General features: G+C 42.3%; 1 protein-coding gene and 1 pseudogene across 6 annotated transcripts in view; both read left to right on the plus strand.

Moving 5' to 3' along the window:
• The window catches only part of SASH1 (SAM and SH3 domain containing 1), a 392,317-nt gene that overhangs the window by 145,125 nt on the left and 221,652 nt on the right, over positions 1–25,540 (plus strand). Inside the window, exon 2 of one of the 6 annotated variants that reach the window (XM_049904100.1) lies at positions 2,959–3,011. The exons of 4 other annotated variants lie outside the window; for them this stretch is intronic. Coding sequence is in view for 1 of the 2 variants with exons in the window: in XM_049903845.1 (XP_049759802.1) it covers positions 22,543–22,656 (114 nt within the window). In the remaining variant the exon portion in view is untranslated. Of the gene's footprint in view, positions 1–2,958; positions 3,012–16,779; positions 22,657–25,540 lie in introns of those variants that run through there. One more of the 6 variants, XM_049903845.1, reaches the window with a different exon arrangement.
• Positions 6,046–6,144, plus strand: LOC126057838 (uncharacterized; annotated as a pseudogene).

Here is a 25,540-nt window from a genome sequence, read left to right on the forward strand (position 1 = left end):
AATATACAAACCTATGCCGAGACTCTTTTACCCTCTACTGTCCCCCACAGCCACTCAACAGGTGGCAAGAGCTCACTGACATTTGTAGAGCAGGTGGGATGTCATTTTAATGCTGTTTCTAATTGACAAGGGCCTTGGTGGCTGTGGCACGTGCCGCTGCATGCCTGGCTTAGGGTGGGCAATGGGATTAGAAACTGCTACCTGCTCCTTCTGGCAGAGAAATGAGAGCTGTAATTGTGTTAACTGGCTTGAGCACATGGTGCTAACTCCTAATCAAAGACTTATTTTGCTGGGTTTATTTCCCTGAACTTGCCAACCCTTCCCTCCCCCTTGCATAACTCTGAATTTTGGACCACTTGAACAAGGAAACCTTGTTCCTCTGACATTACCCTTAGAGCAAGCTCAGTGTTTTCCTGTCCAAATTTCTATAAGCAACTCAGGTTGCATTAAATTTACACCAGAAACAAGCCTGTGCTTCTCAGAAGTGGTCCAGAGAGGAAGCAAAAAGGGCTGGCAAAGAGCTCGAGCCGTCCTTGGAGCCTACCAGAGATTCTCATCAGAGCAGCAACAACATGGAGTCCGAAGCCCTGGCCCTGAGCAGCCATGATTTTTGCAGTTCTCATTTCATAAGCCATATGGTGGATAGATGCAGCCCCCTTCCTGTAGCGAACACATTCAATGCCAAGGCTACCGCTAGGTACTTCTTCACTCAGCGTCCTTGAGGACCCTGCATACTAATTATAGTACTTTTATTCACAACAAAACAAGAACAGCAAAAAATACATAATCAAATTTTGGACTGGTCTTTTAAATCTTATTGGGTTCCCTTCAATCATTCAGCTTCTTGGAAGACAAACAAATCCCAATTATCAATCATAGCTTCTTAGACCAGACTCGAAAGCAATTTATATGGTAATGAGGACCTTACTGATCCCACCGAGTATATTATTTTGTGCCTGAGTCTTGGGGTTATTTCTACAACATTCATGGTCATTTCCCTTTAATCAATGGCATACGTCTTCACTTTAGGCCTTCATCAGAATTTTGGAAATAGACATCCTTTCTAGCTCACCCTTTCTCTCTTCTCCACCCAACATCATTACTGTGTCCTTAGCTCAGGAGGAGGGACAAAAAAAAAAAAAAAAAAAATAGAGTGGATTTAGAATATCTTTTGCTCTCTGTCTTAGTTGTCTAGTGCTGCTATAACAGAAATACCGCAAAGGGGTGGCTTTCACAAATTTTTTTTTCTCTCAATTTAAGAGGCTAGAAGTCTGAATTTAGGGTGTTCACTTTAGGGGAAGGCTTTCTCTCTCTGTAGGCTCTGGAGGAAGGTCCTTGTCTCTTCTAAGCTTCCTTTCCTGGGCAATCTTCATGTGCCTTGGCACCTCACGATTCAGTGATCTACTATTAATCATTAGGATATAATAGAATTGGTGGTACAATAATTAAGCACTTGGGTGCCAACCAAAAGGTTGGTGGCTTGACCCACCCAGTGGCTCTTCAGGAGAAAGACCTGTCAATCTGGTTGCATAAAGATTACAGCCTAGGAGACCCTATGGGGCAGCCCTACTCTGTCACATGGGGTTGCTATGAGTTGGAATCAACTCAACGACACACAACAACAACAACAACATTAGCATTTTTTGAGTGCCCCTTTTGTGCCAGGTAGATATTGCATTAAATGCTTTTGCATATAATAATAATAATAAAAGTAGCTAATATATACTTATCCAGCAATTTACTATGTGCCACTCATAGTGTTAAGTTCCTTATATACTATCTCCATTTATTCCTCTCATCAACACTATATGATAGACACTATCATTAATCTTGTTTTATAATTGAAGACAGTGGGGTTTAGAGAGTAACCTGCTGGAAGTTGAACTTGGTCTGTCTGAAGTCAAAGCCGATGTGCTCAGCCACTGTCTTAGTTCCTATGATGAATCCTTAAGTGGATAGTGTTTTTTTTTGTTTGTTTTGTTTTTTGTTTTGATGCAAGTAACTCCACTAACAGATCAGATTCATATAAATTCAAACTTCTTTAAATTTAAGGGGCCTTCTTACTTCGAGGAAACCCCGGTGACATAGTGGTTAAGAGCTACAGCTGCTAACCAAAAGGTTGGCAGTTTGAATCCACCAGGTGCTCCTTGGAAACTCTATGGGGCAGTTCTACTCTGTCCTATAAGGTTGCTATGAGTCGGAATTGATGGCTGTGGGTTTTTTTTTTTTTTTTTCCTACTTTGATGGAGCCCTGGTGGCACAGTGGTTAAGAGCCCAGCTGCTAACCAAAAGGTCAGCAGCTGGAATCCACTGGCTGCTCCTTGGGAAACCCTATGGGGTAGTTCTACACTGTCCTATAAGGTCTCTTTGAATCAGAATCAACATGACGGCAATAGGTTTTTCTCACCTTGGTGGAGTCCCTAGGTAGTGCGAATAGTTAATGTACTCAGCTGCTTCTGGAAAGGTTGGCAGCTCGAGCCTACCCAGAAGAAAGGCCTTGTGATCTCCTTTTGAAAAATCAACCATTGAAAACACTCTGTAGCACAGTTGTATTCTGATATACATGGGGTCACCATGAGTTGGAATCGACTTGACAGCAGCTAAATCTCAGAAATCAGAATAGCCTGCTGCACCCCTGAGCATATCGGCCGTCCAAATCCTGGTGCTGTGGACCAGCAGAGGCTTCCTGCTCACAATCGTGAGGATACAGTAATCCTTTTGTGCATTGATTTCCTGAAGCATCAGTGTTCTCAAAATGCAATCAAAACATAGTCAAACATTACTTCTGCCTAGCTTGATTTACAAACATTCACTGTATTTCCAAATGACTTACTTAAAATATATCATTACTGGAATCATGTCACCGTGTTTACTATTTAATGTCAAGTGGTCCTCTTATCTAGGTTTTTCCAGTTGGAGGTGGTTCCCATGGCCTCCCCTCTCTGTCTTCTCTTTTAGATGCCTAACCTGGGGGCTGAGTGGAAACCCACGGGAGTTCCAGTATAAGCAATGTGAGCAGACTGGCCTCTTTATTTTTAATTCACTGAATATGAAGGGAACCGCTCTGTAGCTGTTTTCAGTCTAGACAGGATATGATGATAATAGCACAAATAAAAGTTCATGTATCCCAGCCAGGGACAAATTAAGTGGATACAGGGCATAGATATATGTCATGCTGCCATGGACGTGGAGCAGCACATAGCCCACCGCAGGGCATGGGGCCCAGATTAATTGGCTTGCCCAGAATGCATCTACGATTAGAACAAAGCCCTCAGGGTGTGCTGGACAGTGTGCATCTGGACTCTCAAGTTTTCTTCTCCTAGGCCCTGGAAGTTGGCCATTGGATTTTATAGGCCAAGAGATTGAGTGCCTTTTGACACCAGTGGTTTATGAAGTGTTTTGCTGGTTTTCCTTCCTACGTTATAAATATTTCTGAGGGAGAGCAGTCACTGTATGTTGATATGCTTCAAGCAGTATTTATTATTACTTAAGTAAGGTGCCAGAGCTGTGGTACAGCTGGGATTACAGAATTATGGGAAAAGGTGTGTATCTTGAGTATCTGTGTGCCGGAAAGATCAAAGTGAGTTCCTTTATGTCACATGAGCTACTGAAATAGAAGAAGCCCCGCGATCCCTGTGCTGAAAAATACTGGCATTTGTGCCCCAAGAAGTATAATGGTGATCATACGTGGCATCTGGCTGACTTTGAACTCCATTCTGAGTCAGCCGGAAAGAGGATGAATCAGGAGAAATGCCAACGGCACAGAGCAACTTCACAGTGTTGCTCAGTGGAAAAGCTAGAGATGAATAGTAAAGAAGATAGACTCTGTATCCAAGAAAAATCAAGGGTGAAATTGCTTGTGTTACTGACCAAAGGCTAAATACTTGTCTTGAATGTGGAAGAGCAACCCCAGTGGCCTCCACAGAACCTGTACCTGCATAAGCCAACAACAAAATTTGTCCAATAAACGGCTCTTGTTAATCTATGATATCATGTTTATCATCAAGCCTGAAAAACCAGGAAAGTTAAACACTATGGGTGGATCCAAAAAAGATGGTGCCTGAATATTTATTATTATGAAGGCAGTTAGAGAAAATACTAAGAAAACTTTTTTTTAAAAGATAACTCCCAATGGATCCTGCTTGCTTTTGTTGGACGCTGGTTCCTTTCAGGTTCCATTTGTGAAATATTTACTGTAGTACACTCCTGTTCCTTTTTGGAAATGATATGATATTTAAATCTTGAGCAACACATTCCATCATTTAGCAGTGAGGCACTTGGGAATTATCATATATATTTTTTTTTAATATAAAAATTTATGCTTTCTGAGACTGTGTCTTGAGAAGAGCGCTTTGTTGGTTTCTTGGCTTCAGGGACTTAATCATTCCAATTCTAGCAATTATTTACATAGAGAACCTAGAAGCCTGGGACATAGACTAGGTGAATACTGAGAATTCACACCCAGGCATCACACCAGAGACCTTGTGGTCTAAGGCACTAGTGTCAAGGGCCTCAGTCCCTGTCATTCTCATTCACTGATGTATCCATTCATCCATCAGACTAAGTCCTAGGGACATGTCTGTGGTGAGCTGGCATTGAGCGTGGCTCCATGAAGGCTTGAATCTGGAGTGGAAAAGTAGCAGGCATATTTTGGAAGTTGATGAATAGGTAGCATTAAAGAGCATATCATATATTGGATAGTGTCTGTAGATAGTAGATACTCAATGAATGTTGGCTACTGGCATTAATTTTAATTGTGTTTATCATTAAACAGCATAATAACAGCACAGAAAACTTACCTGAAGATAATTTAATTCAAAATCCTACCAGTCTAATGTATCAATAGTTTTCATTTTACATACATTTATTTGTTCAAAAAATATTTATTGTGTTCCTACTATGTTGCAGGAGCCAGTCATACTTCAGTGATAGGATTCTCTCCTGCCATTTGGAAGACCCCAGATCAGTTCTCAGCCAGTACACCCATCCTCAGTCACCACTCATCTGTCAGGTTTTAGCAGAGCTTCCAGATGAAGAGTAGGAGGAAAGTCCTGGCAATCTATTTCCAAACATCAGCCAATGAAAACCCTATGGGTCACCATGACCCTATCCGCAACCAGTTATGGGAATGGCACAAGATCTGGCACAGTTGTGCATGAGGTTGCCATGGCCTGGGGTCCAACTCAATGGTGGTCAACAACAACAACTATGTTGCAAATACAGGCAAAGACCATGTGCAGGTTTTCTTCACCTTTGTGCATATGTACTCTAATTTTTCAGAGTTAAGTTTTTCATACAGACAATATTTTTTCCATGTTGTTATATGTTATTTATATTAACATTTTGATCAGTGTCTATTATTCTTGTTATTTATTTGATCATTCCTCTATTGTGGAATATTATGGTTCTTTGAAAATTTTCGGTATTACAGAACAGGCAATGATAAGCATTTGATCACAGAGCTTCTGATTTCTTTTATGTAATTTACTAGGGTAAATTCCCAGGAATCTAAATATTGGGTCAGAGGATATGAACATGGTTATCGCTCCTGAGTCATCCTGTCAAATTTCTGAATCTTGTACCAATTTACAGTTAAAATGTTCTTTCTATCAATCACACTCATGGGTGCCTTCGTGAAGATACTGCTTAATTTCTAGATGGAGAATTGAGGAATACTCTAGTTTCATCAACAATTAATGCATAAGCCATTTCTTATATGGATTATTCTCCAGATGCCTTAACCCATCCATTAGATAGACAGACAGACGGATAGATTTCATTAAGCAGGAGAGACGTTCCAGTTCTCAAGCTTTTAGTGCCTTCTTACTTCCTTGTTCCTTAAGCCAATTCCTGCACCTCAACACCTGCTCATAGCGTGACAGAATGTTGGAAATGGAAGAGACTTCAGATATCTCTCTATCCCCTTCATTTTAGAGTGAAGGAAACCAGAACCAGGGAGATAGCGAATTAACTTCACACAGCTAGTGGGAGAGCTGGGCTGAGATCCTCTCAGCTGTACTCTGGTACAGCCACTCTAAAAACTGAGGGCGTAGCCTGTATACTAATATTAGAAAGAAAAAGAAAAAATTAACATGGCCTTTGGGCAGGTATGACCTGCACATTAGTGAAGGATTCCAAATTTTACTCCCTCCCTCCGTAACGTGCCCATGACTTTTCATGTGCACTCTGTTATGGTGGTTCTGGAAGTACCTCTTCAGCCCTGGGACTGTAGGTGGTACTTGATGCGCTTCACAAGTGAAATGAAGGTCACCGTTTTAGAAAGGAAATTAGGGAGCATCAAAATACAGAGGAGAAGCTCTTCCAGAAAATTAAGACCAGCCTCCTAAGCCAGCAACATACAAGGTGCAGTGCGATTGAGGACCAGTCTACCTTGAACCTTGGATCCAGCATTCCCTCTCTCAATTTTTTTTTAAACAGAGGACTTCAAGTTCCTTCAACACATAACCTTACTTTACATTTTTGTGCCTTTGCTCCTGTTCCCAAGCGAAACCAGTTTAGCCACCCATGTGGCTGGCTAATTTGACTCTTCAAGACTTACTAACTCAGGGAAAGCCTCTTACAGGAAGTCTCCCATGCTGCCCAGAGGCTGCACTGTCCGGCTCTGTTCTGTGCATCACTTTAGCACACTGGGTTGATAGTATTTGTTTTATGTATCCTTCCCAGACTGGAATCTGTGACTTATTTTCATGTTCTCAATGCCTAGTACAAGGAGCCCTGGTGGCACAGTGGTTAAGCCAAAAGTTTGGGGGTTAGAATCCACCCAGCAGCTCTGTGGGAGAAAGCCCTAGTGATCAGCTCCTGTAAAGATTATAGCCTACAAAACTCTATCAGGGAGTTCTGCTCTGTCACATGGAGTCACTATGAGTTGGAATCGACTCCGCGACACCAAACAACAACAACAATGCTTAGTACAGAGTAGAAATTCAGTAACTATTCATTGAACTGAAATATCTGAATAAGGATAGTGTGAAAAATCTGAAATCCATTGAAAATGCCCTGGGAATAGTCTCAGGGAAATGTCGCTAGAATGCAATTCTTACTTAGAATGCTTAACCTGATCAATTGTATTGTATTATTGAATGGGAAAAATGTGTTAATGGGCACTGGGTCCTCTACTTGGCCTCTATAAAAGAGAAGCCCCACGATAATAATTTCACCAAAATGTAAATTATTAATAGTGTTATCACCATCATCTGAGACCTTATTCTAGCAGTGCCCTTTCTTAAATCTTTAACCTGTTCTTCTCTACTTGTTCTTTTCTCCTTAACATACAAATTTGTTCACATCTTTCACATCCTTACAAACTCTTCTTCAGCCTTGTGATCCCCTCTGACAATAATCTTTCTTTATCCATTTTTCTCCCAGTCATCCTTCCATTTCTTGCAATCAGGTTCTACTCTTTGCCCTGACCCTGAAATACTTAGTAAGGTTACCTGTGACCTACAAGGTGCATGGTCAGCGGATACTTCTCCCTTCTTTGACTTTTCTGTGGCATTGGACACTGCCAGTCTCTCACTCCTTCCTTTAATTCTTGCCTTCCTTAACATCGTGCCGTCACGAGTCTCCTCCTGCCTCTGGGACCACCTTCTCTCACACATTGTATCAAACAAGGTGTTCTCTTCCATGCTGGTGTTCCCCTGTTCAGCCTTTCCTGCTTTTCCGTGCCAACGTACACCGATGGATTCAGCCCTGTCTACCCAGCAGAATCACCTGTGGCTCTTCTAAAAAATACCAAAACCTGGGCCCCATCTCCAATGCTTCTGATTTAGGAGTTCTGTGTGGGGCCTGGGAGCCCTCATGGCACAGTGGCTAAGAGCTTGGCTGCTAACCAAAAGGCCGGCAGTTCAAATCCACCAGCTGCTCCTTGGAAATCCTATGGGGCAGTTCTACTCTGTCCTATAGGGTCATTATGAGTTGAAATTGACTCAATGGCAATGGGGTTTTTTGTTTTTAGGTGGGGCCTGGACAACAGCCTTTTTTTTTTTAATTGTACTTTACATAAAGGCTTACAGAGCAGACTAGTTTCTCATTAAACAATTAATACACACATTGTTTCATGACATTGGTTGCCAGCCCCATGACATGTCAGCACTCTCCTATTCTTTACCTTGGGTTCCCCATTTCCAGCTTACGTGTTCCCTCCTGCCTTCTAGTCCTTACTCCTGGGCTGGTGTGCTCCTTCAGTCTGGTTTTGTTTTATGGGCCTGTCTAATCTTTGCCTGAAGGGTAAACATCCAGAGTGACTTCGTTACTGAGCTATAAGGGTGTCCTGGGGCCATACTCTCTGGGTTTCTCCAGCCTCTGTCAGACTACTAAGTCTGGTCTTTTTTCGTGAGTTAGAGATTTGTTCTACATTTTTCTCCAGCTCTGTCCAGGACCCTCTATTGTGATTCCTATCTCGGCAGTTGGTGATGGTAGCCGGGCACCATCTAGTTGTACAGGACTCGGTTTGGTGGAAGCTGTGGTAGTTGTGATCCATTAGTTCTTTGGGCTAATCTTTCCCTTGTGTCTTTGGTTTTCTTCATTCTTCCTTGCTCCAGAAAGAGTGAAACCGATTGAGTGTCTTATGTCTTAGATGGCCACTCGCAAGCTTTTAAGACCTAGACATAGCTGTCATTTTACAAAGTCTTACTGTGATGCTGACATATAGCCACATTTGATATTCACTGCCCTGTGTCATTTTGGTAGGTGACTTCATTTATCAAATAATTTTTGAATACCTACTCTATGTTTGGAAACCCTGGTGGTGTAGTGGTTGAGAGCTATGGCTGCTAACCAAAAAGTCAGCTGTTGAAATCCAACAGGCGCTCCTTGGAAACCCTATGGGGCTGTTCTAATCTGTCCTATAGGGTTGCTATGAGTCGTAATCAGCTCAACGGCAACCGGTTTTACTCTATGCCAGGTATAATGCTAGTCACTGGAATATTAACAGTGAGTAAGATATCCATGGTCCCTGCCCTCAGAGACCTTGCAGTTAAACATAAGAGACATAGTTCATTAAGTAATTACAATAAAGAAGGATACCAGTTGTTATGCACTGAATTGTGTCCCCCACCCCCCAAAAAATGTGTTGGAATCCTAACCCCTATACCTGTGGATATAATCCCATTGGGGAATAGGTTTTCTGTGTTATGTTAATGAGGCCATATCAGTGTAGGGTGTGTCCTAAACCTCATCACTTCTGAGTGATAGAGTAGCACAGACAGAGAGACCAGCATGCACAAATGGGGAAAAAATAGGTGTTATGTGGAGATTGCCAAGGAACCGAGGAATACCAAGGCTAGAGCTATGCTCCATAGGGTTTTCGGTGGCTGATTTTTCAGAAGTAGATTGCCAAGTCTTTTTTCTGAGGCAGCTCTTGGTGGATTTGAACCTCTGATCTTTTTGTTAGCAGCTGAGCCCATAACCTTTGGTCCTCCTCAGGGACTCCCTGCCACCATCACCCACTGATTCCAACTCATAGTGACCCTGTAGGACAGAGTAGAGGCAGCCGCCAAATCGGGAAGCCCCTGCTGCAGAATCACGGTGCTTCTCTTCCATATGCGTGAGCGGCTGGAAGCTCTGCACTGAGCCTCTCCCCAGTCATGAATCAAAGCCTTATTAAGCAAATGCATTCTTAGGTCCTTAACCACGCCAGGCTGCCAGGGAGCCCTGAGAAATGGGGTTTTTAGCTCTCCAGCACGTTAGAAAGGAGTTGGAATGGGTGTTGGGTGTGCAAATGCAGGGCAGTTGCCATGGTGCCATTGTAACCTCTTTCCCAGATTACTAACCTGACTTAAAAGTTGCCTTGTCTCAAATTTCAGCCTCTTCTAGGTCAAGCTCCTCATTGCCATCAATTATAAAATGAACCTAAAAGCAACAGTTAACACTTTCTTGCTCAAAACCCTCAGATGGCTCCTATTGCTTTTATTACACACCTAAGTGGTATGATTTAATCAGTTGTCAGGTAGTTGAGATTTAGATGATTCAAAAAGTGGCACAAATTAAAATTAAGGTACAGATGTTTGTGCGTGATTTTATATACATATATATAAAAAAAGAAAAAAAATTTTTTTCTTTATATATAAATCATACTACCTACCTACCTGCGACCGTCAGTCCTGACTCATGGTGATCCCATGAGTGCCAGCAGAGTGTAACTGCTCCATAGGGTTTTCTTGGCTGTAATCTTTACAGAACCAGACCTTTCTTCCACTGCTGGGTGAGTTAGTAAGTGAGCACAAACTGTTGCACCACCCAGGGACCTTATAAATTTTAGTAGGTAATATATATTCATTAGTTTTGTGTATTTATGAATAAGAGTGGATTAAATTTTATCACACATTTGCATTTCTACTCTGCTTTTTTGATTGGAAGATAAAGGGTGATGTTACATCTAAGCATAGCACGGGGAGGGACTTAATAATATTCTCACTCCTTAACTTGGCATGCAGGGCCATCCATCCTTTTGCCTTCCTTCTGTCCTTCTGCTAACATCCTATCATACCCTCCATGCTAGGACTTTGTATTATTTTAAATTCCTCTGGCTTTTCCTTCTGCCAAGAACACCTGTCCTAGTCTTCTTTGACTGGCTGATGGATTGTGTGGTCTTCAAACCCGTGATAGGGATCACCTCCTTAGTGAATTCTTCTCACTCCCCTCCAGGTTGACCATTCTTGCCTCTCTTATTTCCTCTGTTGTTGTTGTTAGCTGCCATTTAGTTGGTCCCCAGCTCATAGCAACCCTATGCACAACCCTATGCACAAAACGTTCCCCAGTCCTGCACCTTCCCTGTGACCAGTTGTGGATCAGACTGTTGTGATCCATAGGGTTTTCAGTGACTGATTTTCAGAAGTAGGCCAGGCATTTCCTCCTAGTCTGAGTCCAGAGGCTTCACTGAAACCTGTTCAGCATCGTAGCAACACACAAACCTCCACTGACAGGCGTGGTGGCTGTGCATGAGACGTATTGGCCGGGAATCAAACCTGGTCTCCCTCATGGGAGGCAAGAATTCTGCCACAGAATGACCAATGCCCTCTCTTTGCTCTCAGCACATCTTTATTTCATATCTATGCCTATTATTTACTCTTCCATCTTCCCTACTAGATTAAATGCTTCTAAAAAGCAGGGCTGTTTATTGCTGGTACCTAACCCTGTGTTCGAGACGTAATAGACACTCAGTAAATATTTGTTGCATGGACGAATGAATGATGACCACAATAAAATCTCTATAATTTAAACCAGTAGGAGACTCATCAAAATTAGGGAATATTTTCAAAGAGTACAAAAATTAGTATAAGTTGAGTGGTCTAATTAGAAGAAGTATAAACAAATTATTTTATGGCACTTTTAATCAGCTTTAAAAGATTATTTTCTTACATTGGTTAAGCACCCTCCTCTTTCTCCTCTTCAAGTTTATCCTTTACATTTAGTTAGTAAACTCTCTCTTTGTCTCGCTCTTCCTCTGTGTACGAAGGTAAATCTTGCCCAGCCTACAGTGAATCATCAGGAACTGTGATTGGTTAGTGTAGATTCAAGCAGACTTATTTATGGATTTACCAGAGAGTGAGTGATTTGTCCCTTTGCTATCATTTAGCTACGGCCTTTTAATTTTGCATTTCAGTAGTTAGTACAGAAAGAACGACAATTTCATAAAAGTATTTTACTGTTTTTATTTGTTTTCATCCCGGTACAGCAGTTCTTTTTTGGAGAATCCCTATCTCCTCTGCCACTGTTGAAAAAATTTTTACTGGGTGAAGATCTGTTGTTTTTTTTTTTTTTAATCTTTTTTCCCCTTTCATGTGTGTTCCATTTAGATCAGGAAATTGACATTTCAACCCAGAAGACTTAGGCCAGATGTTAGTTCACGGGGCTGAAAGATGGATTTCCTGCCCCAATAGGTGACCTCTGCAAGCCAAATAGGCTTTTTCTTAATGGATAGACTGTCCAAATGACCTCATTTCTAGAACAAGGGTCCTTTGTAAGTGTCTTTTTGTGGTTAGAGTCAACATCATCTGATTTTTGAGAACATTCATTAGATAAAGGGTAGTTAGTACCTACTGCCTTCATTTTGAGACCACAGGGAAACAAAATTTGCCTAGACAAATCGATTTCTTTTCTTTTACAAATATTCATGCCCACTGAGGGGGAAATGGTGCAGAAAATCTGGTGCCTGCTTGCTCCTATTAATATTTCTTGTAGATTTCAGGCCTTATTCAGGCCAGCACTAACCACAGGAGCAGAGCCTGTTATGGGCCTCCCCACTCAGGGAATTGTTTCTAGAAGCCTGACCAAGGCACTGTTTAAAGTGGTAGCCATGACCCCAATGTCCTGCTGCTCAAACCTTCTATCTGCCTGTATGAGAAGCTTATTGAGACCTTCCTGAGGCACCACCCCTTTTGATGATTCTTTCCCAAGTTCATTTATTTATATCTTCAATTGTATAAGGCAGCTCAGAAAAAAAAAAAAAAAGAGAGATAACTAAGCTTTTGTGTGTGTGTGAGAGAGAGAGAGAGAGAGAGAGTGAGTGTGAATGAGTGTCTGTGTGTGTATGTAACAGGAAGGGGGCAATTTCAAAGAAAATGCGTCATGGAAAGGAAAACGGCCTTGAATGGATGGAGGCTTTCTATATGTGGAAAAAAAGGGAGTCAGATTGTATGACAAGGCCAAGGAAGATATATGTTTCTGAGAGTCTAAAATTATAGAATTTTATAGCCAAAGGGAAAATTGAGAGGATTTTTTGGGGGGTGGCGGGGGGAGGGTGTCTTTATTTATTTATTTATTTTCAGGAACAGGAATGGGAGTGTCTGTTTTTAATAGCCAGCAGAAAAATTTTACTCCCATAAAAAAATCTTGTTCCTTGTGATTTTGAACATTTTGAAATGTTGTCTAGGGTAGAGGAAAGCAGAACCCTACACAGAGTTAACACCAGGGTTGGACAGTGCAGCTAAAGCTCACAGTTCTTCCTCACAGTTTATATAGTAAAGAGATGATATATAGATTGTGAGATAAAGATATATATGCCAAAACCATCCGAACCCACTGCCTTCAAGTCGATTCCAACTCATGGTGGCCCCATGTTGCAGAGTAGAACAGCTCCATAGGGTTTTCTTGGCAGTAATCTTTACTGAAGCATATCGCTAGTCCTTTCTTCCGGTGCACCTCTGGGTGGACTCAAACCTCCAACCTTTCAGTTAGCAGCAGAGCTCATTAACTGTTTACATCACCCAGGGACTCATATCTACACAGAGATATATACAGAGAGAGAAAGAGAGAGACCTATAGCAGCTCTATTCATAATTGCCAAAAGTTGAAAGCAGCCAAGATGTCCTCCAATAAGGCGAATGAATAACAAACTGTGGTATATCCATATAATGGAGTGTTATTATTCAGCAATAAAAAGAAACGAGCTATCAAGCCACCAAAAGACATAGGAGAATCTCAAATGCCTGTCATTAAGTGAAAGAACCCAGTCTGGAAAGGTTACGTAATGTACGATTTCAACTCTATGACATTCCAAAAAGGCAAAACTATACAGAAAATAAAAAGATCAGTGGTTGCTAGGGGCTGCAGCTGGTAGGGGGGAATGGATTAACAGGTGGAGCACAGGGGATTTTTGGGGTACCGAAACTGTTCCTTGTGATGCTCTAATGGTGGATACATTAAACAGCAAGCAAAACCCTCAGAACTGTACAACACAAAGAGTGACCCTAAGGTAAACTGTAGATTTTAGTTAATAATAATGTATCGATATGGTCTCATCAGTTGCAACAAATGTATCACATTACTGAACGAGTTCAATAACAGGGGAAACCATGGGCATGAGAAGAGGGATTATATGGAAACTGTACTTCCTGCTCAGTTTTTCTGTAAACCTGAAACTGCTCTAAAAAATAAAGTCTATTAATTAAAAATGGAGTCCTGATGGTACAGTGGTTAAAGTGCTTGGCTCCTGACCAAAAGATTGGCAATTCGAACCCACCAGCTGCTCCATGGAAGAAAGATGTGGTAGTCTGCTTCCATAAAGATTATATAACCTTGGAAACCATATTGGGCAGTTATACTCTACCCTGTAGGGTCGCCATGAGTTGTAAATGACTGGACAGCAACAGGTTTGGTTTTCTGGTTCATTAATGGAAAAAAAAAAAAAAAAGGCAAGATAAAGAAGATGTCACATCTTTCTTCGTTTTAATAAATCAGCACATTTTTCCCAGAATGTTATACTCAGCTCAGTACCTTTTTTTTTTTTAAGTCATACAAAAGTGTCATTAATCATAAAATTTTGTTGTTATTGTTCAGCCAAAATATTCTGGATAGTACTTCAACTCTGGAGAAGATGGTAATGATCTTCTGTTTATTTACATTAATTAAGCAACTGAGAATCTTTGTCCTATGTCCATAATGTTATGACACCTCAAAATAACACAGCAACAGTTTTAACTGGTGTTTTGAGACTTACTGGAATAAAAATATTTCCCGCAGCCATGTTGAAGGACTAGAGACAGCCAAGTAGGCACAGTCATAGTGTGAAGTTTATAAAATGGACAAGGTTGATGGAGCAATTTGGTTTGTGGATGCTACTTGCCAGCTAGGCTTTTAAACCTGTATTTGCATGATTTGGAAGTACATAAGCATAACTTCCGGTCTCTTATTAACACCTTCCTTTCTTTTCCCCTTTCATGCTTCCCAGCCAAAAAAGATAAATACCAGGGTACGTGATGCAAAGATCATTCTCTTTCCGTGCTTCCTTTTTCTTCTTCTCATAAGTGCCGGGTTGCTCTCCTCAGGAGGGTCTGCTCTCATCTTAATTCAGAAGTGCCTTCACGGTGAGGGGAAACTCTGGTGGTGTAGTGGTTAAGTGCCGTGGCCACTAACCAAAAGGTCAGCAGTTCGAATCCATCAGGTGCTCCATGGAAACTCTATGGGCTGTTTGACTCTGTCCTATAAGGTCATGATGAGTCAGGATCAACTCGACGGCAATAGTTTTTTTTTTTTTTTTTGGTTTGATGGTGAGTTGGTGTCTTTTGGCTCTTTGCCTTAAACATTGTGGAATTCAGTTCACATAGCAAACAATTTTGATCCTCATGGGCACTTATAGACAGCCCACTCAGAACTTTGCTTCTTGTCTATAATGTGGATTACTAAATAGTTCAGAATTCTAATATTTTTGAAGTACAAGTGGCTTAGAAATCATCTAGTCTGATCCTACTATATAAAATTAAATATCAGTCATGGTACTATTATGTCTGATGGGATAATTCCCAGGCAGAACACTGGGCTTATGTAACACTAACAGAGCTGAGGGCCTCTCACTGGGTAGGCACTAGTAGCAGCTCTTCTGGGGGCAGTGGCATCTCGGTGGTAAAATTCTCACCATCCATGCAGGAGACCTGGGTTTGCTTCTGGATCAATGTACTTCGTGCACAGACATCACTCATTTGTCAGTGGAAGCTTGCATGTTGCTATGATACTAAATAGGTTTCAGCAGAGCTTCAAGACTAAGACAGACTAGGAAGAAAGGCCTAGCAATCTAAGTTCAGCAAATCACAGTGGTCCCATCCCATTGTGCACGGGGTGACAAAGAGTCAGGGAAGGACTCAGCGGCAGCTAACAACGACAGCATCTCTAATCAGAGTGGAAGAAGAGATTTCAGAGAAAAGTCTTTATAGCCCTGTACATCCTCACTTGGAGTATTTACCTTTTCTCTGTAGCCTGTTTCAACATCTTGGCTTTCTTTTAGTTTCTGTTGAGCTCTTTTCCCATCCTTTTTATCAAGTGTTCTTTGATGATGTAGCTTTTAACCAGGCGAAGCTTTAGCATTGGGCTTGGCTAGCCTCTCAGGCATATGTGAAAAAACTTTGTTTGGGATTATGATGAGGAAAAATGTTTTAGCATTTCAGTCTTTCCTTGAAGTTAGTTCCCGCGAGGCATTGCGGAATGCACGTAGGAGTGCCAGGAGAGGGTTGCTGACTGTAGGCAGAAATGAAATGAGCTTATTATCTATTTTCATTGCTCAATTTCAGCACCAGGCAGTGTGGTAAAAAAAATAAATTGGTCTCTTTATAATCTTTTAGACTTAATCTGTGCTGTAAGCAGAAAAATGCATTGTTGTCTTTTAAAACTAATAGGTATTTTGAAGCTGTGTTCCCAAAGCATGTGCTATTCCTATTGGTAATACATTTTAATTCCAATATTTATATTGTCTGCCCTTTGAAACCAAATATATCTGAATATCTGACCTTAGAATCTTCATTTGATTGTCTCATTACAACTTGTTTTAGAAATTAATTTTAAAGAATCTATTGGTATAGTTTTTCGATATATTATGTTTTAAAACTTCATATATCCTTAGCAATGTGCTCCCATTCTTTATTTTGATATACCCGTAGTTCCTCTAAAGACACGGTTCTCAAACTTTAGCATGCTTACAATCACGGCAGGGGCGGGGGGGACAGGGGGGTGCCTGTTACAACACAGATTGCTGGGCCCACCCCCAGAGTTTCTGATTCAGTAGGTCTGGGGTGGGGCCCAGGATGTGTATTTCTAACAAGTTCCCAGGTGGTGTTAATGATCAGGTTGTCGGGGCCACACTGCCTGAGATAAAATATTAGAAGAGATAATGGTTGCATGGACTACGGTGTTGGTAGTGGAAATGGAGAGAAGTGGCTGAATTTGATACATATTCAAGAAGTGGGATCAACAGATTGATCCATGTTTTTTATTTTATTTTTCTACGGATGGGAGTGTTGGGGAGGGGGAGGGGAAAGACTGTCTCTGATGCTGGTAGCGCAAGTAAATGGATAGCTGTAACAGAACACTCAAATGGGAAAGGAGCAGGTGTGATCATGGTGGGAAATGATAAATTTCATTTTTGGAATGTTAAAGAGTCAATAAAATATTTAGATGGTAACCTCCTACCTCCATTACTCAACAAGTGCATTTCAGAGCTAGAGAGTTCATATGCGTAAGCCTCAAGATCTAGGTACGAACAAGGAAGCTTCTTGCTTATGAATGTGGTGAGTGCGTAGCGGTGGAGAAAGCAAGGGAGGAAAAAAGCAAGGAGAGGGTTCAAATTCATTGAGGCGTCTGCATTATCAGAGACATCTTCCCGACAACCGTATTAAATAGGCAGAATTAATCCACTTTACAGGTGAGATAAGTAACTTGCCCAGTGTCTTATAGACAGTTGAGTAAAAATTCAAACGCAGCTCTGTCTTGACCCCACTGTACTTGTGCTTTCTACTACTAACCTGGACCTTTACTGTTCGGCAATGGATTGGTTACCTTTTCTTATGTTGGAATGACCACCTCATATGCTGCAGGCAATACCCTGCAACTTCTAGACTAGTGGCTTTTAAATTTTTGTAATCTTGACCCACAGTAAGAACCACTTTTTACAAAGCAAGCGAGTATCTCCATGTCTATGTGTGAATATATACACATATACACATACATGGACATGTGTGCAACAATACAACTGAAACACAATTTTCAAGTACTACTTACTGAAATGGCTGCATTATCAATATTCACTCTGACTAGCTGCACTCTGATTCTTTTCATTTATTGCAGTAAATGCTTATTGGCCCCCACAGAATTGATTTCGCAACCAACTATTGGGTCTGTACTGAAAGTCTGGAAAAACTTCCTCTAGATACCTTTCCCTGGAGCTCACTCACAAACATCACGGCACTTCCAACGCATGGGATGAGAGCCCTGGTGGAAAGGTGAAAAAGCGAGAGGAGGATTCCTGTATATTTTCTGCATAAATATCTTCAGTGGGTCATCTACACTTGCTTACCTTGCAGAACTTTGTGAGAATCAAATTAATTACAATGTAGATGAAAGGGCTTTTCAAAGCAATCAGATCCTTCTGACCTTGATTCTTCCCCCGTAGCTGTGTTCATTTGGACTTACCATTTGAATTCTCTGGAGCCCATTTCTTCATCTATACAATGAGGGATTCGACCCAGATCACCTCCAGGGCCCCTTCCAACCCTCATGGGCTATCTTCTGTTATAAAAAGCCCTTTGTAAATGGGACCCTATGGAACTCCAGGATAGTGTGATGATGATGATGATGGTGGGGGGTGGTGGTGATTCTTAAATAAGGGAAGGAAAATTCTGTAAAAGAGCCTCTGCAGAAATTTTTGGAAATAAGGATTGCCATTGACCAAAGAAGAAAAGACTCAATCTTGGGAGTAGTAATCAGACTCCTTTTGAGCTAAAGCATCGTGAAGTCGGTAAGTAAAGAGAGTCAGCTTCATTTTGAGACCAAAAACCAAAAACCCAGTGCCGTTGAGTTGATTCCTACTCATAGTGGCCCTATAGGACAGAGTAGAACTGCCTCATGGAGTTTCCAGGGAGTGCCTGGCGGATTTGAACTGCTGACCCTTTGGTTAGCAGCCGTAGCACTTAACCACTATGCCACCAGGGTTGAAACCAGCCAGCAAAATTATTCAATTTCCGGAACTAGAAAAAGAACTTCAAGTGATACATCAAACGTAAAATTTCACATTTATGTACAGACAGCAAAATCATAGCCATCAACATTTCTGAAATCTATAATTTATTTCATTTCACTATCCATTTATTGAAACCCTGGTGGTATAGTGGTTAAGTGCTATGGCTGCTAACTAAAAGGCTGGTAGTTTGAATCCACCAGGCACTCCTTAGAAACCCTGTGGGGCAGTTCTACTCTGTCCTGTGGGGTCGCTATGAGTCAGAATTGACTCGATGGCAATGGGTTGTTTTTTTTTTTATCCATTTATTAGGGAGCACCAGGAAAAAGAGCTTAAAAACCTAGGTTAGATCAATTTAAATGCCAAAATGCTGGCAAAGGTTATATTAATGTGTATGTATGTGTTGTTGCTAAATACTGCCTTTCTTTAGATGACCCAAAAATATCACCTATGAGGAGGTCTTGGCAATTAGTGTGCTTTTCCTCATTCTGGATGGGGAAACTACAGCACTGACAGGTTAATTGCTTTGCCCCATGTCATCTGATGAATCAAGAAGAAAAAGACCCATGATTGGTACTTGAGAGTCAGCCATATTCTCACTCCAGGCCACGCCACCCTGTTTGTGTGGCTCCTTGCTCAGTCACTTGCCAGAAAGTGTTCATATAGAGAACAAGCTATTCCTTGGTGGAAGCAGCAGGACTTCTCTGTATTTTCTTGAACTTAGAAAAGTATCACAGAGGTCATAAACTGAAATTCTTAAACATACCAGTAATATCAACTCTAAAAGGCTATTGTACCTTTTCCCACGTGTCTTAGTTGATTAGTGCTGCCGTAACAAGACTAAAATGGGTGGTTTTAAAGGACAGAAATTTACTTTCTCACAGTTCAATCCTGTTGCCTTCGAGTGGATTCTGACTCATAGCGAACCTGTAGGACACAGTAGAACTGCCCCACAGGGTTTCTTAAGCTGTAATCTTTACCAAAGCTGACTGCACATCTTTCTCCCATGGAGCAGCTGGTGGGTTCAAACTGCCCACCTTTTGGTTATCAGCCGAACACTTAACCACTGCGCCACCAGGGTTCCTCTCTCAGTTCAGGAGGATTTAAGTCTGAATTCCGGACACTGGCTCTAGGGAAGACATTCTTTCTCTCTCAGCTCTGGGGGAAGATACTTGTCTCAGCTGCTGTAACTCCTGTGTTCTTCCATGCCTTGGCGATCTCCACGAGGCATCTTTTTTTCTTCAAAAAAATTTTTTTATCAACAACACAACAACTTCTACATTTACAATTCAATGACATTGATTACATTTTTCGTGGTTTGTGTGTGTGTGTGTATATGTGGGGTAAATAGTGGCATGTATCTTTATCCCAAGGAGTCCTGGTGGCACAAGAGTTAAAAGCTAGGCTGCTGCTAATTCAAAGGTTGGTGGTTCAAGCCCAGCCAGCAGCTCCTCAGGAGAAAGACCTGGTGATCTACTTCCGTAAAGATTACAGCCAAGAACACCCTATGGGACAGTTCTCTTCTGTCACATGTGGTCCCTATGAGTCGAAAATCAATTCCAAGGCACCTAACAACAACATCTTTACTGATTTTTACTGACTTTTCCTCTGTCTAATCTGCTCTTTTTGCATCTAAAAGGACAGACTTACTGGTCTGGTAGAGACGGGAGAAACCCCGAGAATGTGGCCCTGGGAGACCCGTATAGCTCAGTAATGAAGTCACTCCTGAGGGTCACCCTTCAGCCAAAGATTAGACAGGCCCATAAAACGAAATGAGACTAAAGGGGCACACCAGTCCAGGGGCAAGGAGGAGAGGCAGGAGGGGACAGGAAGGCTGGGAATGGGGAACCCAAGTTCAAGGAGAGAGTGTTGACACGTTGTGGGGTTGGTAACCAATGTCACAAAACAATATGTGTATTAATTGTTTAATGAGAAACTAGCTTGCTCTGTATACCTTCAACTAAAGTACAAAAAAAAAATTTTTTTTTAAGTTATTAGGTTTAAAACACACCCACGCTGATAAGGCCTTATTAACATAACCAAGAAGACCTTATTCCCAAATGGGATTACTTCCACAGGTACAGGTGTTAGTTAGGATTCTAACACATATTTTGGGGGAAAACAATTTGAACCATAATACCATCATTTACTTATTTTAATATTTATAGATGTGACAATTAACAAAGCAAAACAACCAAATCACCACTGCTTTAACTGAATTTAACTGAAATCATAGCATCATAGAGCATAAGGGAGCCTTGGAATCCATCTGGTCTACCGCCTGCACTGGCCCAGAAAAGCACCTGGCCTGGGCTATGTTGACTCTTAGACCAATGTTCCTTCCTCTTTAACACAATGCCTCACTACTTTCAGGGAGAACTTTCTCATTGTTTTTCTTTTCATTTCAAAAATGTTATCAACAGGAATTTTGCTCATAAATGTAATTACATTTGAGAAAGTATTTTACTTTTGAACTTTCCTGTAATGGTTATTGGAAACCCTGGTGGCTAGTGGTTAAGTGCTACGGCTGCTAACCAAAGGGTCGGCAGTTCGAATCCGCCAGGCGCTCCTTGGAAACTCTATGGGGCAGTTCTACTCTGTCCTATAGGGTCGCTATGAGTCGGAATCGACTTGATGGGCACTGGGTTTGGTTTTTTGGTTTATAATGGTTATTCATCCATTTGCATTGATTGGTGCTCCTAGTAGTTAATGTTTAGTAAGGGAATTTCAAGGACGTCCTCTGATCCCCATTCCTTTTATGTGGGCTCAAGGAGGAAAACAAACCTCTAAAACAAGCAATGCCTGTCTCCCTGGGGCACCTCACCTGGTTCTTGGTACCACACAAGCCTTTAAGAGAGGGGCAGATTCCCTATGGTTTCCTGTTTCACAGAGTGACCAATCACAAAATCAAATGTGACGTGTATCCTCTGAGTGGTTCTTAAAGAATGAATCACAAGTGGAGAAATACCTCTACAGGGCTATTTCCCTCGTAAAACAAATTCGTCATGGATTCTTCCCCTTGGAAAAACAAACACAGAGCCCCAAGTGTCCATTGGCTGAATGGCTACAACCATAACATTTCGTTTTGAAAACAGCCCTTCCCTACGGCCCTCGCGTAAAGGGACCATTGAAACTCAAAGCCCATTTAATCTACTTGGTTGAAACTCCCAGCAATGCTCTGCATTGTGGGCGCTCAGTAGCCAAAATGTCCCCACTAATAAAAATGATACAAAACAATGGCTCGAGCCCAAGCTTTCAAACCGTGTTTTCTAGTAAAGTCTTGGCTGACTCAGGCAGGGTTGTAATTCCTTAGGTGGCGCGACTTCACGAGGGAAGAGGCGGGGATGGTAACGACGTTACTTGTGAACTCTTTCGGCAGTAGTAGTTTAAAGATTAACTTTCTCCTGTTTCAACCAGCCAATCTGTGGCAGTGAAGAGCGTGATTGGAAACGTGCAGGCCGGAGGCTGCGGCGTGGCTGCTCTTTCAACAGGCGATTTGTTCTCCTGTCTGCGGCTCATTTCCATGCAAAGAGCCTGACATCAGAGCACCTTTTGTTGCTAAACGCTTTCTTTAGCATCGAGGGGAAAGAGTCATGTGGAGCTGGAAGAGCTCATTTTGAAGAGAGGGGTCCCGGGGAGTTGCTCCCGTGTCCCAGAGGCACCACAGTCACCCCTGCAGGGCTCTGCCCAGGCTTGCTGAAGCAACAAGTCGCGTGCCTTAGTCACTGGGTCCCTGTCACAGGAAGAGCCGCCTTGGCAGTGGGTTGAATTGCTCCTGGGAGGACAGAGTTCCCCGCGGTAAAGCCTAGTGGTGCGGACTTTGCCTTCTGCTACCCTGTTGCCGGGCCGAGTTGGGGTGGGAAAGTTTCTGGAGTTGTCAGTCGCGCGCGCAGCCTGCGGCCACCTAGAGCCGCGGTGCCGGCGCCTGCCAGGGGCCCCGCGGGTGGGCGGGCCGCAGGGGGATGTGGCGCGGGGGCGCGGCTCGCTGACGCCGGGACCCGCTAGGGGCAGCCGGCCGTCGTCTGGTGCAGGCAAGCGCGCCCCGGGGACCTGGACTCCCGGCCCGCGCGCGCAACGCAGCCATGGAGGACGCGGGAGCAGCTGGCCCCGTGCCCGAGGAGGAGCCCGCGCCCGAGCCGGACACTGGCATGTCCGAGGCATTCTCCCGACTCTGGACGGATGTGATGGGGATCCTGGTGAGTTACCTGGGGAGGTGGGAGGTACGGGGAAGGGGGCCCCGGGGCTCGTAGAGCAGGTCACCCATCTGAAAGAGGGAGCCCCCTTCTCACTGCCTGACTTGGCCACTCCGCTCATCAGAGTTCTCCTTCCCTTGCTCTGGCTCTTCTGGGGTTAAATACCCACGGTATAGGATTTCAAACCGTAATTAAAAAACCAGCCACAGATCACGTCAAGGATATTTTTTAAACGATTGGGTATTGCAGTCAATAGTTTAATCTGGGACACCTGCTGAGAAGTTGACTTGGAAAAGACAAAGATTTTTTCAAAGAGTGAACGTAAATAAAGAGTATTTGGCCGTGTACTTTCACAGCTGGATTTGGGAAGGGGTTGTTACTGATGTTTATCTCTTCACCATTTGTTTGACCAGGAGAGGAAAAGCACCATGTTCTTACTCAGAACCTCCAAAATTGACTGTGTGTTTGCACTTTTTCAATGCTTAGAATTACAGGATATTTGTTGTTAAGTGTTTGGCACTAGAAACAATGGGACTTATTTTGCTAAATCTGTACTGTCATGTATTTTGAAATGTCCAGTAACTAAAAACGCCCATGGATTTGGCATAATTCCTGAAAATAATTCTTCTAGATGGAGGACGAAGCTTTGACCTGCTCAGGGTTTCATGCCTTTGGGAATTAGTAGATTTGCTTTGGTGAGGCTGTAAGTACGCAGGTAGATTGGGATCAGAGGTTATTACACTAAGACATTTTAATCCACACGTAAAAAAGGTCAGTTTTGGTTGAAAGAGTTTGAAATTGCCAGTTGTGTAGATCATTGAACAAGGCTCTAGATTTACTTTGAAATCTTTTATTTTTCTAATAAGAGGAGGGAAGGTTTTTAGAAAGAAACTCCTTTGGGGTTGAGACACAGTGTACAATTTTTTAGCACAGTGATTAAGTTCTTGGGCTTTGGAGTGAGTTAGCCTGGGTCAAGTCCCAGCTCTTCAATGGACCGTCTGCATGATTTGGGCCAAGGAATTTAACCCCTCTGGGTTTTGATCCTTGGTTTCATCATCTGAGAAATGAGGAAAGGAAGACTTGCTTCTTAGGTTTTCTGAGATTTAGCCACGTTGATGTGTATCAGTCAGTGCTCAGCATAGTGCTTGGCATATAGTAGGTGCTCAGTAAATGATAGCTCTGTTTTTTCCCCCTGCAAATGGAGTCATGTCTTTTCAGACATCCCTAGTTAAAGTCCCAGTTATTATTCCATTTCAGGTATCATTGGCATGTATGAATATTACTGTTCAGAGAACCGGGAAGGTTGGCCAAAGATTTCTTTCTCTCTGGTATTTTTAAAATGTATGTATCGTTTGAATTTAAAAGCTCATTTTTTGCAATATCTGAACATTACAGATGGATATGGCTCTTCACTGAAATTCCAGAAAAACCACAGAGTGTGTTTAAGTTATGCTGAAAGATTGTTTTTCAAGTTCATCAAGCAGGAAGCCTCTCTTGTTATTTCTTGGTTAGATCCTGCTGTGTACACCTTCAGTCGTTGGGAAAATGGGTTCGATAATTGTGTGGGGTTTTACATTGGACCCCTTATGGAGGGTATGGGTTGGGGGAACTGAAGGGGTTGGCTTAAATCAAAGTGTGGGCTCAGGGTCATTTTGGGGGTTTAGCAGGTGGCACTTTCTGAAGACAGTCTTTCCCTTCTTTGGCAGATTCCAGTGCTGTTGGGTCACTTGTAGCAGAGTGTTTTTTGGCTGACTTAAAAGATGGGGTGGGGCTCAAGGAACTCAAACCTGTTATTCAAAGGGCAGATGCAAGAGAAAAGAAAATATGTACTTCTTACAGAGCTAATGGTTCAGCGTGAGGCTGGAAAGAATGTAAAGCTCATTCCAAACGGGTTGTATTCACTTGTTTCCTCATCCTTTATACAGCCTTATTTTCCTTGGGGTAAACTTGGGTGTTAGGGTTGTTCCTTAGTAAAAGTTAAATGAAGACTCCCTCTCCTTTGTACAGCACCTGCAGGAAGACACCCGGTTAAAAGGGGAGGACCTTCATTCTACTAGTAGAAAGCTGTCACCCAAGTATTTATAAGTGAACACATCTTTGGGGGAATATACCAAGATAGAACACGGACAATTGACGTTCCCTGTTCGTGCTGAAATAAAAGACACCATCAACTCCATTTTGTATTTAAAATATGGGATTTTTAGGCACCAACTTCAGCGTAGATGATTGGAGTGACTTGACCGGTGGCATGTGCCTTGTTAGTGACAGTGTCAGGCTGGAGCACAGCTCTCTGGCCCCCAGCATCAGCAGCTGGACATTTTAATACTCCATAGTTAGCTGCCTCATTTCGACTTAGTAGAAATGTAACTTTGTCCAGTATTTTAAGTGCAAGGCCATTTGAGGGATACTTTTTCAATACAGAAGTTGAGGAGAGGGGATCAGAGGTGGTGGAGGAATTATACATCTGAACATCGTACTTAGCTAATTTCAAGCACAGTTGCAACTTTACTTTCTTAGATTCTTCTTGTGCAAAAATCAAACCTCATAGCCTATTGAATAAAAATGTTTTTAGGTGAATGAGCACAGTAACCTTTTTCTGACAGTATAGAGAGGCAACTGCCCAGGAATTTTGTTGGCTTTACATCAGTGAAGGGTGTTACCCAAGAGTTGTAAACCCAAACCCAAACCCATTGCCGTTGAGTTGATTCCAACTCATAGCGACCCCACAGGACAGGGTAGAACTGCCCCGTAGGGTTTCCAAGGCTGTAAACTTTACGGAGGCAGACTGCCACATCTTTTCCCCTGGAGCATCTGGTGGGTTTGAATTGCCGACCTTCTGTTAGCAGCAGAGCGCTTTACCACTGTGCCACCGAGGCTTCTTCCAGGA

Source organism: Elephas maximus, chromosome 1 (genome assembly GCF_024166365.1).
Source record: "Elephas maximus indicus isolate mEleMax1 chromosome 1, mEleMax1 primary haplotype, whole genome shotgun sequence".
Taxonomy (NCBI): domain Eukaryota; kingdom Metazoa; phylum Chordata; class Mammalia; order Proboscidea; family Elephantidae; genus Elephas; species Elephas maximus.